The 15,614-nt window shown below is 46.3% G+C and overlaps 1 protein-coding gene across 3 annotated transcripts in view; it reads right to left on the minus strand.

The window, feature by feature from the left end:
• scube3 (signal peptide, CUB domain, EGF-like 3) overlaps positions 1 to 15,358 on the minus strand; it is a 77,464-nt gene extending 62,106 nt beyond the window's left edge. For 2 of the 3 annotated variants that reach the window (XM_068597474.1, XM_068597473.1), the window contains exons 1-2: positions 15,270 to 15,358; positions 14,639 to 14,761 (exon numbers count right to left, since the gene is read on the minus strand). In XM_068597474.1, the coding sequence (XP_068453575.1) occupies positions 14,639 to 14,761; positions 15,270 to 15,306 (160 nt within the window). In that variant the 5' untranslated portion in view covers positions 15,307 to 15,358. Of the gene's footprint in view, positions 1 to 10,767; positions 11,162 to 14,638; positions 14,762 to 15,269 lie in introns of those variants that run through there. The other variant, XM_068597475.1, reaches the window with a different exon arrangement.
• Positions 15,359 to 15,614: the final 256 nt, after the last annotated feature.

Consider the following 15,614-nt stretch of genomic DNA (forward strand, 5'->3'; position numbering starts at 1 on the left):
ATATATATATATATATATATATATATATATATACACACGTTATTGTTAAAGATCGGAAGTGAGGACAATGTTGGGGAAAGAACATGAACTATGGATAAAACAGGAACTAAGGACAGAAGAGGAACTATGGACAGGACACGAACTAAGGACAAGAACTAAGGACAAGAACTATGGACAGGACAGGAACTAAGGAAAGGAACTATGGACAGGACAGGAACTAAGGACAGGAACTATGGACAGGACAGGAACTAAGGAAAGGAACTATGGACAGGACAGGAACTAAGGACAGGAACTATGGACAGGACAGGAACTAAGGAAAGGAACTATGGACAGGAACTATGGACAGGACAGGAACTAAGGAAAGGAACTATGGACAGGAACTATGGACAGGAACGGAACTAAGGACAGGAACTACGGACAGGAACTATGGACAGGACAGGAACTAAGGACAGGAACTATGGACAGGAACTAAGGACAGGAACTATGGACAGGAACTATGGACAGGAACTATGGACAGGACAGGAACTACGGACAGGAACTATGGACAGGAACTATGGACAGGAACGGAACTAAGGACAGGAACTATGGACAGGAACGGAACTAAGGACAGGAACTACGGACAGGAACTATGGACAGGACAGGAACTAAGGACAGGAACTATGGACAGGAACTAAGGACAGGAACTATGGACAGGACAGGAACTAAGGACAGGAACTATGGACAGGAACTATGGTTCAACGTTGCAAAACAATTATCACAGCACGCTGTGATAATGTTGTGTATTTTTAAAATGCGCAGGGCAGCAGGAAAAAAAAAATAGTTTCGATGAAATGCAGACGTCAACATTAACACAAAATTTAGCATCCCCTCCCTCTTGCCCAGATCACCCTCAGCTAATGAAGGGACACACTGTTGGCCGTCCAGCAAGCCTCGAAAAACTTGTGAATAAAAATATCAACTGCTTCCATTCGGGATATTTACACTCATCCTTCACACACTCTAAATGTTTAGGAATCATGACCACCGACTGATCCTGTGCTTTCAGAAAAACTGTGATCACAACTTCAAAACGCCGGGTCCCTCCCTGCTTGTGTCCACCAACCGTGAAGCCTCAGATTAATCTGGAGGCCGGAGGGAAAATGAACAAGAACATGCGAGCTGAGCCGAAGCAGTAATATAATGTCTTCACCTTGTTTACACCCAGGGCTTGTACTTCATTACTTACATGTCAACTGATTGTCATTTCAATTTAATTTGTTGTGTGAGACGATGACATTCACGACCTTGTTGTGTTTGTATTTTTCCTTAAAACGGGTCACGTCACCGATTCTACACACGAAGTTCAGATTACTGAGGAGGGAGAACTACTCGGCCCGTGAAAACAGCAGTTTAACGTCCTGAAGGGAGTTCGATTGGACTGAAGGAAATATGTTGGAGTTCTTTTTAAAGTCAAAATCTGGATCTCTTGACCTCTGCTGCAAACATTTTGTCTATTCGTTTGTAATATTCTTCTTGTGAGTCCCTTCAATTTACAAGTGCAAAAGCTGGAGTGCCTCTTTAGTAATATTAGAGCTAAAACTGAAGATTATTTCTTTAATTGAACTGAACGTTTTGGTCGACAAACATTATAATTTTTTTCCTATTAAATTCTTACATTCAAATTGTAGAACTATCACATTTTGGGACCATTTTGCAGTCAGTTTTCATAATCGATCAATCAACTAATCATTGCACTTCTAATTCATATTTCCACCTGCACACTCTTTGGGAAATAAATCCCTTGAGATTGTATTTGTTCATTAATTCATTCACTCTCATTTTAATCAAAACCAGTGCCGAACTCCAGTCTATTCAACCACATTTTTATATTTCTCAGCTTCCTCGATTTTGATCTATAACAAAACGTGTCACGAAACTAGTTTACCCTCTCGAGGTTGATCAACTTTTCTAATCCAACTAAATGTAATGCAGCCTTTATATTTCCAGTGAAAACTAATCACGGAAGCAAACTGTGGAAATAGTGACCCTGTAATATTCTACAATGTTTCATAAAGCTTTTAGGATCTTGCTCAGCTTCTGTCAAAAATAATAGTGTACTGCTTAATTTGATCTGAACTGTTTGATTCTCTATTACTCAAACAATCTAATTAAATAATGATGATTCCTTGTTATTTTAAACATAGACCAAGCATCTGGTGTCTTTTCTTTAGCATGTGTGGCCTTAATAGACGATGACTCACAGAGCTCCGGCCCACCTCCAGAAGAAAAACACTTATTACAGTAATTAAGTGAATCATAGAGTAATACTAAGAGAGCGCAGAGAGAGGCCGTCACGGCAAATTCAAAGTGTCAGAGGTCTAATACCTACCAAGCTAAATAATTGAGTAGAACTTGTAAGCGTTTTCCGTAAAGAGCCGGAGTGACAAGAAATTCATTTGTACCTTTCAAGGGATTTTTTTCTTTGCATCCTTCTTGGCATGTGTCGTCCACTGTTAATGACTTTTTGGCCTCATGCAGCATATTTTATATACGGAAAGGGTGGCACTTAGTCCAGCTGTGTACCTTATATTTATACAACCAGAGCTAACTGACATGACACTCTCCCCTCTGCACACAGCAATTACATTCACCGGCGGTGGCTTTAACCAGATACGGTACCAACTATAAAAGATGCCAATGTGGCAATTACTGCACAAGTGTGATATTTTTAGTTGTTTCCTGTCAAACTGAGGTATAAAGTGAATGGCTCTCTGTGTACTACAAAAGCGCCGAAATGGGAAGTTCAGTGGGAACTGGCTGGACGTCTGCTCGGGTTTGGAAGCTGTGAGACGCCGCGATGGCTTTATGCAAACGGTTCACTCCACGGACGAGATCAAGTGCGGGATGAACTCTCCATCGCTGCTGCAAGTGTGTTTCTATCAGACTGCGTGAGGCTTTCACACGAGGAGGGAAACGTGCGAGGGAAAATCTGGGGCAGAAACTTTCTTGGAGATTTTCCTGGGATATATTTGCTATTGAAAACATTTTTAAAAAATCAACCAAATCACAAATTAGATGACTCGTCTGCAGGGCTGTAAACAGTGAATCAGATTTAATCTAATTTTTGGATGTAAGGTAGCAACAAATTATTATTTTCATTATCAAATCATTTATTTTTTTCTGTAAAATGTCTAAAATAACTTATTTTCAGCCCGATTTCACATCTTGATTTTCTTGCTTTGTCCACACAACATTCTAAAAACACAAAGATATGAAGTTTATTATCATGCATGACAAATAAAATCCTCAGGTCAAGCCTCATCTGAAATGCTGGAAGCAACCAAAGGTTGGCATTTTAACGCTGCAGTTAAATAGTTGCTGATTAATTCCTAATTATTATTATTGAAAAATAACTGTTGAGACATTTCAACCTGGCAACCTTGTTTTCCTCCATGTAGACATGATCTCAAACGGTCTACCTGCTGCATAGTTTCCCCTAAAAACGTGTGCATCACCAATTATTGTTACGGGCTTAATTCAAACTGTGCCCTGTAATTATTCAGTGAAGCACAATTTCATGTCTGGAAACTCTAAATATGTTTATATAATTATAAAGATTTTAGTGTTGACAGGCTTTATCATTTTAAAAAGCTAAAAAATGCTCTCTTCCACTTATCTAGACTACTAGTTGACGCAAAGCAAGTCTCCATCCGTATGAAGCTTTTAATTACTTGGCCACATGGCCAATGGAAGTGTCGCCTTTGTGTTTAGTTTATCAAGAGAAAATGAAATCAGCAACTACTTTGTTGATCAATTAACAAAACTAATTATCTGATTACAGCAACGCAAACTTTTTTAAATTAGCTCCATGATAGTAAACTGAACTGTAATCTGGAAACTTGTGACAGACATTTTACAGACCGCGTGATGAATCGAGAAATGGAACGAGTGGGTTAATCGATTATAAAAGTAACCCTTCGTTGCAGCTCCTGCATGATGGATGGTGTAATGATTTAAAACAAAAAGCCAACAACCAGTGCTCGCCATTTATCAACAGGCTGCAATAAATAAATATCTGGAGTTTAGTAGGAGTGATTAAATACTGCAGAGGGTCATATGTTTTTTTTCCCATGCCTTTGTCCATTGAGGAAGTCTCATATTCATCAGTGAAGTCATCCCCCCTTTCTACCCAGAATGCATTGGCCAGAACCCACCAAATAAATAACTAGACTTGTTTTTTTTTCTTCTCATCTGGATTCCTTGATGTATTGGGTTGGATTTTTCCATTACTAAGCAGAATAAGAGCATTTCCTTTCACTTCCAGCAGTCTCTAAAGCTGGCGCTCACCAGCAGGAATGTAAACACACAGTCTGTAAACAAGGCTCTCTCTGACCCCCAACCCCCCTCCGACAACGCTGACCACCGCAGACCGGCCTAAAGACGTCCCTCTGACCCCCCCTTCCCTCCCAAAACGCTCAACTCAAAGAGAGACGCGGCCCCATTATTCAGCCGAGAGGTCACAGAGGGGAGCGGTGGAAGAAGAGGGCGAGAGAGAGGAGGAGGAGGAAGGATGGTGGAGCGCCAGGAGAGTACAGAGATGACAGAACTGATATCTTCTCCTGAGTCACAGTATCCCCAATCAGTGAGTAATGGAAGAGGGGAAAAAACTGAAAAAACGCGGGCTCTGCGGTGCCGGTTGGGTGGGGTTAGAGGATTAATGATGAAGACGAGCCGTCGCAGCTGCTTGGCCGAGAGGGCCGGCACCGAGGGCTCCTCGAGCGAGCCGTCGGCGGCTGCGAGGACGGCTCCGGAGGTGAGTTTAGGACTGCGGGGGTCAGAGTGCCGTCGACACCGACTCCATCCTCCCCCGAAACCAACAGGGGGATGTTGTCGGCACAGAGAACAAAGGCCACTGACAGGGTGCGAGGCAGGGAGAGAAGGGGAAGAGAGAGAGAGTTTTCTAATTTCAAACCACAATGCCGCAGTTGAGAGAAGCGTCACAGGACTCATTTGGAACATATTGTTCAGATTAAAAGCCTTTGATAAATAAACAAGCTCTCGGCACTCCTCGGTGTGAGGGGTTCGGATGTTTTCCACCACTGGATACCGGCCGGTGTTGCACGCAAAAAGCATTTGTTCTCGGGGAAAGTTTGGATGACTTAAGTATGTTTTCTCTGTTGCATAGCGATGTGCAGCCCTGCAACCATTCTAACTGAGGTGACAGGTAGAAACAGTGGTCGCAGGGGCCTCGCTAGCTGCCGATGAGGTGATTTTGTGCTCGAGAAAAAGGGAGGAAAGGTACCATGACAGAGCGATCTCAACAGCTGGTGCCCCCCCCCCTCCGGGGGCGCAACATGGACCGGTTATGTTCTGTCTGGCTGTGACCCTTTGTTCGTGCCGCATACAAAATTTGGGAATTGAGTATGTGCATGCAGATGATCAAAGGAGGAAGTTGTTGAAAAGAATTTGATGCAAACTAATGATCACACTCACAAACACAAACCATTTACAGGAGGCTAACCCTAACCCCCACAGATACTTTTTTTTTCCACCACCATTGAGAAGAGCTATAAATCACAGTGAGCCCACCCTAAAGCATACTCTTTATGGTCTATTTGACTCTAAAGGGACCATAAATTACTAAATGAACATCATGCTGTATTGAAGAAGACACGTAACTAGCGATTGAGACCATAAACCCACGTTTACAATGTTTGTTGAGGTAATAAATCAAGTGAGAAGTAGGACAGTTTTCTCATAGACTTCAACGCAATCTGACTTCTTTTTTTGCAACCGGGGAAGTCGCCCCCTGCTGGTCGGCAGAGAGAATGCAATGTTTTAGGACACTTCTGCGTTGGCCTCACGAGGCAGAACCAAGAGGTTGCCGCCTGTTAGTGACACGTTGCGAGTCTGAGCAACCACAACGTCCTGGCCAGTAAACCAGGAGGGAGGCGGGACTACAGTCCCAAGTGACATCAATCATCTCGTCTGACTCTAATAAGCGGATCCCTTCAAATGTTGTACTGTATTTAAATGAATGCTGGATGGAAACCCTTTATGAGAGGCTGATGAATGCTTAAATACATGCAGTATGGAACTTTATCCTTTCCACAGAGTGGAATAAAACACATTTGAAAAGAACAGTCTGGCAAATATGCAGCTTTATTACAAAACCAATTCCCAGGAGAAACGGATGGATTAAATGCTAATTATTTGGAAAGAGCGCTTATTGAGATTCTGGTTTGGAGACCTTGAGAGGGGAAGTCACATTTCTTAAGGCCAGACTCTTCGACAGTTTGTTGCAGAGAGAAAAATGTCTTGGTTTTTTTTTTTTTTTTTACATTCCAGCGGCGGGATGAAAGTGTGCAACTGTCCAGAAACGAAGGCCCCGCTGCATCGCCGTTGGGTCACGGCTTGCACCAGACAGCTTCCACTTTACATGTGCCTGTAAACATAGTCCTGCAGTCGTACGGAGCTGCAGCCTGCCGGCCCTGAAACTGAACTAAAGGATGTGCATCAAGCTGCAGCCATGTAGTTCGATTTAAAGCACAATAATTATCTGTCTGTCCATCATGGAGCCTCATTTTGGGAAGCAAAAACACTTCTGCCTGCTAAGTGCAATCATTTATTTCCAGTCCAAAAATCACTCATCGCCGCCATAGACATTCACTATAGCACTCACAGCACACCCACAGATCAAAGTTGTTTTTTTCCCCTTCTTCTCGTGAGTCATACCGCACTGCTCTTGGACAGAATTGTTATCAAGTGTTTCACCACTCGAGTAATGCCAAGATAATAATCTCTCTGCTCTCTCGGCTGCTGTGTAACAACATGCACGGCGGTGCCGGAGCACCACTTGTCAGGCAGATGCTCTCTGAGTGCGTCTGCTGAGTGGTGGGAGTGAAGCTGGGATTGATCCCCTCCACCCACTCGTCAGCGAGTGACCGAGGGCTAGCCCGAGGCTCAACCTGCCTCCGACACTCGGATCATAGCGAGAACACAACCGTCTGACACTGCATGCCTGCTGCAGACGGGGAGGAGAGAGCATCAGAGAGAAGAGTGTCAGCGAGACAAGAGCGCTCATCTGATTTAATTTAGTGAAGTAATGGAGAGGAGAAATTAAAGAGTGACATGTCACTTTGAGTTAAGCGATCCAAAACTCAAAGTGGCGATCCTGATAGAAGACATATTATTCTCATTTCAAGGTTCCTACTTGTGTTGTGTTTCTACAAGAAGACATTTATAACCTTTGATGTTTAAGAAATATCCTATTTTTCTTACTCGGTGCTTAAAATACTTTCAAAGATTATATATACCACTTAGACTTGCTCAATATCGTTATAAAAGAGGTGGGAATGAATCTTTCTGCAACATGGTACCTTTAATGTTTTAGTCTTGGGTGATTTAGATTTTCTCTTTGAGTAGAAACAATGAAATTCTGCTGCATTGAGTCTTTTTGTTGACGCGTGCTTCAAGTTTCCAGAGTTGTCAGCATATAGGTCCATTCTTTTTGTGGAGAAAAACTGCGATGCAGCAGATTTTCCAGGAATGTCACCGCAGACGGCCAGTCTACTGCATGTATTGCAATACTCTTATCAGTGGGTCATAGTTTCAATCCCTGTTGTGTTGCCTCCTTGAGCGCTAGCGACCGCGCAGACTTTAATTCAAATGACAATCTTCTTCGACTTGTCAAAGTCACAGAGCATCCTGATGAGGACGGTGGCTGAACGCATCTTCTATTCGCCGGCTGTTAAAAATCACATTGTCAAAAAACACGCTCCGGTACCTTAGCAGGCAATAGGGACTTTTGCATTGGATTATTTTAAAATCCAGTCTGAGAGGGGATACGAGTAACAGCTCGACAAATACCACTGCGGGAGCCTGTCGGGAGCACGCAACGCTGCAACCACACGGCCTGACGGACGAGAGTGAAGGTGGTGAAAGACGAGCGGCCAAAGTAGTGTCACAAACTCAAAGCGAGATGACCGGCCATGCTCACTGGAGACAGAGCTGCAGTCAATGTCCGCCTCTCTTTCTCCTCCTCCTCCTTCTTGCTGTTAAACAGCAAACCTTCAGAGGAGTTCAAGGCCATGGGCAGAAATAAAAGCCCCATTTAAATGGTTCATTTTAATGCGGCTCCACATGCAGCTTTCAAGAGAACGGTCAAAACGACCACAGGCGCGTCAGCGCGTACACTCCCTCGCTGTCCCAATTACACAAACACACACACATATGCCGACACTTCCGTGCTTACACCATATCCAGCTTTTTGACAAGTGACAATAAAAAAAAACGGGCCGGACAAGACCGAGGAAGAGGAGGGGAGGGCGGAGGGGGGCGACACAGGAGAGCTGTGCACTGGGACTGTTTTTTTTTCCCCCCTCGCAAATATATATAAATAGCGTACGGGCTGACAGCGAGCTTTCCGACACACTGGGTGTGATGCAGCCGTTGCTTATGGCCGGAGGAGAAAGCGCACAGCTACTTCATTAAGTGCGCAGGAAAAGAAAGCGGAGGACAAAGCAAACAAAGCAAAGAGTTGGGTGAAAAAGAGAAAAAGGAAAGGGGTGAGTGAGTGAGTGTGTGTGGGGGTGGGTGGGTGGGTGGGACGACGGTGTGGAGGAGGAGGGCGGGTGTGGGGGGGGGGGGGGGGTCCTTCTCCCTTTTCCATCAGCGGAGGCTCGGGCAGCATCTCTATAGGTAAGCCTCCCCGTCACTCGGGCCTCACATTGCCAAGGCGAGCTCGGTTCCCACAGTGTGTCCGGGCCTGGATCCCCGGGCCCTCCTACGCGCTCAGGCAGCCCCGCGTCCTTTAGACCCCCAGGGCCCCGGAGCAGAGGTTACACCAACACAGCCAGCCACAGGCAGCATGTCAGCCCCACACCAACCGTTGCCTTGGTGCCGCCGCATTAACGAAAGAGCTCCCCGACTCCGTTCGAGGGAAAGTGATTTGCCATGACGTGTGTGTGGCTCCCCTCGTTCCTTTCCTTCTCTTTCCCTCGCTTGTTGCTGCTCGCTCACTGAGAAATCTCCTCTCTCTCTCTCTGACTGTCTGTCTGTCTCTGCACCCTTAATCTCTCCTGTTTTCGCCCCGGTCTCATTTTTCCCTTCTTTGTCATTCTCTCCACCACATCCTCCCCTCATTCCACTGCTCCCTCGCTCCCTCTTTTCTCCCTGAAGTAATGACCGAGGCCTGAAACACAGAGCCACGATTAGACTGACATTAACAAAAGACAAAGATTCCTATAACATCTGCATTGAATAAATATTGGAATTGACAAATTGTGCTTTTTCCTTTCTTCTCTTCCCCTCCTCAGTCACCGCTCGTCTCTCCAGTTTTTCCCAAATGGTTCCCAGCTTGAAGACGCGGCGGCGTCCGTGCCACGGAGTTGCCACCGACATCAAACGCGATATTTATTTTCAGTCGGGCACAAAAATATGCTCACAAATAACTCCAGAGCCAAACACGGAGGGAGAGAGAGGGAGAGAGAGAGAGAGAGAGAGACTTGCACGGATACACGGGAGCCCGCAGGGAGAAGCCGACCGCGTGGTCGTCCACGCCGTCTCGCTTTAGGCGACCCGACAAAAAACAGGTGCGTGCCATTACCGGCCCTCGCCGCTCACGCTCACGCGGCGGCATTCCTCGCCGCAAGCAAAGTGTGAAATCGATGTTGTGGAAAATAAAGTGAGGAGAAGAAAAAAAACAAAAAAAAAACAAAGACAGAAAAAAGTAGTTCTAATTGCAAAATGTAAATATTGAGTTTTCCCACAAGCGGGGGCAGACCACCCAGGATGCAAAATAGTCACCCACCCCCTTTTCCCCTTTCCCCTTTTTTTGCCTTGTCGACCGCCTGAGAGATGTCTTTTTGTGTGTGCCGTGATGTGCCTTTTCGCATATACTTTCTGGCAGCTCTTGGCTTGGCATTTGCATTGTGAGAAAATGAAGTGGTGAAAAAAACCCTGGAGGAGAAAGGCTGAGTGGGTGGGGGGTAGGGAGGGGGGGTGGAGGGGGAGATCAGAGATTGGGTGTGTATCACCGTGTCTGTCTCGCTCCTGTAAGGTGCCAGGGTTTCTAAAATTCAGGCCGCCCTTGTCTGGTCTGAGTGATTTCTCACTAGAGGAGAGAGAGAGAGAGGGCAGCCAGCTGAGCCGGTCAGCACTGTAGCTGCAGTGTCTGACAGACTGCAGACTCCTCCATGTGTGTGTGTGTGTGTGTGTGTGTGTGTGTTACAGGCCGGTGTCAAATACTTTGTCTGGGCCGTGACAAATACCTCCCGGCATAGTCTCGCTACAATTACCTGCAGGATGAGCTCTGAAACGTTCACGCTGACGATGCCATTTGACGATCAAAAGGCAACTTGTGTTGTTTTTTTTTTGGTCTGATCTTAATTTAAGCATTTTTCCATGTTTTCCTTTACTTCCCACGCATACACACAAGCAAACTACAGACAACAAAAAAGCAGTTAAGTGATCGCAAAAGGAGTCAGTGGATGAAAAGAAGACGCCTGCTTGAATCAAACTGAGTGATCTTTTGATCCAAAACTTTACTTTAACCCTCAGAGATCCCAAAATGCTCTTCTTTGTATTTCTCTTAATGAACCTACGAAATTAAAGTCCCATTCCTTTAGACAGCTGATGAAGTGTCATCACTGCCAGCTTTCCAAACGCACCCCACAAACTATCAACTACAGGCACCAAAAACCATTAGCAGCCTTATCAGCCATCAGGAGGAAAAATTGAACGGTTTTCTTCTCTCTTTTTTTTTTTTTTTGGACGTGAAAAACTTACCTTGAGTGGTTTTACTTCCTGAAGCAGACTGTTGGACAAAGGCGACCAAACAGAAACCGACAAATCCAAGGCTCGCGCGTATCAAAGCGTGCATATACATGTTAACTTCGCAGCTACAGTTGAACACGAGCACTTTCGGAGGATCTGCGATGCGCGAGAGAGCACACACGGAGGGTGTGTGAGAGAGAGGGAGAGAGAGAGAGAGAGAGAGAGAGAGAGAGAGAGAGAGAGAGAGAGAGAGAGAGAGAGAGAGAGCGTGTGGTATAAAGGTCTCTTGTTATTCCCCCTGAGCACCCGCTGGTAGGACACTGCGCGATCCTGTTTCCTCTTCACGCGGCTACACGAGTTTCAAGTGATCGGGGTTGAGGACAGCCCGACGGCGCGCAGCGGAGGAAGGCTTTTCTGTTATCATGTTGCGAGCCAGACCGATGTCAATTTAAGAAAGAGAGAGAGAGAGAGAGAGAGAGAGAGAGAGAGAGAGAGAGAGAGAGAGAGAGAGAGAGAGAGAGAGAGAGAGAGAGAGAGAGAGAGAGAGAGAGAGAGAGAGAGAGAGAGAGATGGAGTGGAGCCCGCTCTGAAGGGGGAGGAGAGAAGAAGAAGGAGAGAAGAAGAAGAAGAAGAAGAAGAAGCGTCCGCGCTGCGCCCCGGACTCCTCTGCTCTCCTTCTCTGACTGGCCCTCACCGTCCCCCCTTTTTTTCCCCCTCCTCTATTTGGTTCAGCAGGGGTTTAACACACACACACACACACACGCACGCACGCACGCACGCACACACACACGCGCGCGTGCTGGCAGGGCTGAATGCGGACCGGGGTTGCGTCTCCCACGTGCTCGCGCGGTCACCTGGCCGGTGTCACCTGCGCGCAATAAATAAAAGAAGAAGAAGCAGCAGAAGAAAAAAGTGTCCCCTCACGTCGGCGTGGTAAAAAAAAGAAGAAGAAAGAAGCAATGGCTGAAAGGGGTGGTGGTGGTGGTGGTGGTGGTGGGGCAAGAGGGCGGATGGATTTCTAAAGGACTCCGATGGAAAAAGTAATAGCCTGGAGATTGCTTTCTGTCCTCAGCCCGCGTGGAGCTGCAGCTCCTCCAGTCCCACGATCAAGACAATAAGAGCCCATTTGCAACGGACGTGATGGAGGATTCCTGTGTTCATCAACACTGTCAACAACAAATGTTGACATTTAGAGGAAGAAAAGTCCAAATCAGAGCCCACATGTGACTGGATGTGTTCTTAACAAAATGATTGAAGTATTAAAGATGACTTGATCCTCCATGGAATGGAGTTAAAAGTTCATCTGAGAGTAAAGCATTAAATTGCATATTATAAAACACTTTTTCATTCCCCTTGTGTCATTATTCCAGGTCAATTTCATCTCCGTTGTAGCTGGAGCTGCATGCATGAAGAGCTGAAATCCAAGTAAACCTGCAACTTGTAAAAAGAAATAAAATAAACATATGATTAAAAAAAAATGTGAAGTATGTTGAATGAATAAACACCAGATGCTCAAAACACACTATGATGAATCAGTTCCTTAGGTATGATAACTAGCAATCAGTAATTGTTTACAGGGACATTGATGAAAGCATTGTAATAATCACAGGGACCAAAAAAAAAATTTTTTTTTAAATATATATATTTTTTGGTGTCATCTGGTTCCAAAACCATAACCAACACCACATTATCCGCTCGTCAGTATTGAGTTTTTCACGGCAGGAGATTCAGCTTAACTGCCGCATTGATTCTTGCACCTGGCTTGGAATAACTAAAGCGCTGCCTGATGTCAGAACGCAGCAATATGGAGAGTCACTTAGGAACGTGTGAAGCACGTTGTTAAAAAAAAAAAAAAAAACACTTCCAAGGCTATTTTTTCCTGAAACCAAATGTCACGAGTTTGAAGTCGAATGGGGTAAAAGCTTCTTTTTTTCTTTAAAACAAAAAACCCCAGCCAGTGATCACAAGGCGCTGTTTGCACACCATTACACCCCCTCTGCCCCTCCCCCTCTCCTCCAACACCTGAAGAGGAATGAGGCTTGAGGAGCTCCATGAATCAAAACAGACCTCTCACATTACCGCTCGCACAGCCCACTGAGCTACTGTGCCACATTTCACCAGCGATCACATGTGAAACATTTGTTTTCGGGAAAGGGCCCCGCGGAGGGGAAGCATCTGTAATCTCCCCCCCTTCACCCCCAAACCCATCACACACACACACACACACACACCTCCACACCTGCTGGCTCCTCCCGCATTATCACCGAACTTAATCAGCTGCGCTGATGCGTTTGTGTTTGCATTTCAACACACCGCCGGATTCTACACTGTAATTATCGCGCCGGCTCCCGTGTGTGATTTTATTTTTCTCCCAATCAAATATAATTCAGGCCTCACAATGAGGCTGATTGGAGATAACGACTGTGTCTTCCGAAGGATGAGGAGAATCTGGGAATAGTGGTACGGATGATGCCGGGGAGGAGTTGGGGGTCCGCTTGTTTTATCCTCCATCTTGTCAGACAGTTTGTCATTGCGTTAACGTTAAAGATCACGTTTCAAACTATACAACTACCTCACATTCAGAGGGATATCTCACAGACGAGGACATTTATTATGGTTTCCGTTGCTGCTCCCAAGTTTCGCCGTGCAGAGAGACTCGGGGCTCAATAAATAAGAGATCCGGTACAACGGAGCAAACTTTTCCCGAGAATCCCTCCTGGCATCCACACGAGAAGACGAGGAAAAAACAAAACATGTAAATCCACAGTGCAAAGTCGAGCAGTTCAGTGTAATTAAAATAACATCCGTCAGGGATATGGAAATATCCCACGTCCCAGTGTCGAGATCTCTTGGTGATTGTGAGCACTTGTACAACCAAATGAGCTCAGAGTCACTCGGGGAGTTCCAAAAAGTCAGCGCATGGATGCCACGGAGCGCGAGCACAAGTCACACTGGAGGGATCAGTGCATTTCTTCTTTTTTCTTCGTGGGAACACTTCATTAAAAGACAGAGGAGGGATGGAGTGTGGGGGGGGGGGGCTGTGCACGGGCGTCCCACTGTGCACCACGCCGAGCTATTTTTACACTGAGAGACACACGAGGGGAAGCCGAGGCAAATGTTTAATTTATGACGTCGTGAAGAGGATTCGGGCGACGCACCGGGTGAGGAGCGGAGCGGGGAAGGTGTCGAGAGAGCGTGCTGAGGAGCTTTCATTAGATTAGGAGGTAGAAATTAGGCGGCACGGCGTTGCAGAACCTGTTCTGGGAACGTTTCCACGCATCGTGTTCACGAGGTTAGCCAGCGGAGGAACTGAGCGCGTATAGCAGATTTGGGCTTTTTTTTCCCGCTGGATTTGAGAGCAGATTGAAACTTTTTTTTGTTGTCTTTTTAAAAGTGCTGAAGGCGTGGCAAAATTTGGATTTGTATGAAAAATGCATGACAGTCAGAGATGTACCACATTTGACAAGCGCCACAATGGTTAGACATCGTTGTTACAACCTACTTCTTTTCGCGTCAGACGATGCTGTAACAGCTGTTGCCGTAAAATAAATGCAAGACGGATGCATGTTGGGAGGCGTCTGTGATGGCCGTCGCTGCACCACACTGCATGCTAATGAACCGAGGAGTCAGAAGGCCTGCGGAGAGCCTAATGTTCTCTTCCAGATGGTGATACGCAGGGCCACATCACCTCAGCTCCTCATTTACTTTCTTCCACTCGCGACATTTATGTTCCCCGATTGTCTGAAAGATTTATGTGTGAAAATGCCGCGGCTCTCGCGTTTCCCCCTCTTTCTTTTCCCTTCTCTTCCCTCCTCTCTGCGGGGGCTTCATATGCGAGGTTACCAACACCACCGCAGGCCCAGCAGGACCTCTTGGTACTCACCATGCCAGCACCACAGGGGAGCAGAGTGGCTTGCTGAGTTCCACACTTTAGTACAGGCATCCCAGCGAACGCTGTGGGCTTGCCCCAGGAATGCCTCCTGACCACAGGCCTCAGTCACTGGCACTAAAACAGGGAGCAGGAAGAGGGAGGGAGAAAAGGGGGAAATGCAGTTATCAAGGTCGGAAGAGATGGAGGTGTCACGCGCAGCCGCTTCAACAAACTGAAAAGACGTATTCTCGCTTCTTGCTTTGTGACCCGCTCGTGGCACGAGAGGCATTTAAAGTTGTGTTGCGCTTGCAACATCGCGGCACTGGAAGTGTCAGATGAGTTCTAATGAGCGTTATTGCCACAGCGCCCTCCGGCTCTGGTTTATGAGCACTTGTTTTTTTTTACCTAAGACTTAATGCTGCCGCTGCAGCAGAGAGGGAGACGAGTCACAGGCGGGCTTGTTGGCTGCGTGAGTGAGCCTCTGGGCGCTGGAGGGGAGACAGGCCTGTGCGCGAACAATATCTGCCGTGTGTGTGTGTGTGTGTGTGTGTGTGCAACTGTAATCAAGTGAAATCATCGAGATCAAACGAGGCATGAGACGGAGAGACATTGTCCCGTAGAGATCTTTAAGTTTAATCTTTACCGATTGATCCCGAATCGTTCCGAGCATCAATCATCATCGTGCAGCTGAAGTTAATGGCCGCCACACTTAGTGCCTATCCGAGCTCACCAACACACAAGGGGGAGAGAAAATATGATATATATATTTATATATATGTATATATTCAGTAACCTCTTTTGATGACACAGAACTGGGCCGGGCGTGCCGAAACCCAAAAAGCACACTCGCCAGCGGCTCGGGGGCCACTTTGTCTCCACTAATCCACCGTGATCAACTGCTGCCGTGTGGAGAGAGGGACGGGTCTTTTTGGCCTCTTTCAGATACACCCCGGCGTCGGTAGGTAAGTACAGAACAGCACCGGGGACA

The sequence above is a fragment of the Clinocottus analis genome, unplaced genomic scaffold (assembly GCF_023055335.1).
Source record: "Clinocottus analis isolate CAN_PGR_092001 unplaced genomic scaffold, fCliAna1.0.p SCAF_4, whole genome shotgun sequence".
Classification (NCBI taxonomy): domain Eukaryota; kingdom Metazoa; phylum Chordata; class Actinopteri; order Perciformes; family Cottidae; genus Clinocottus; species Clinocottus analis.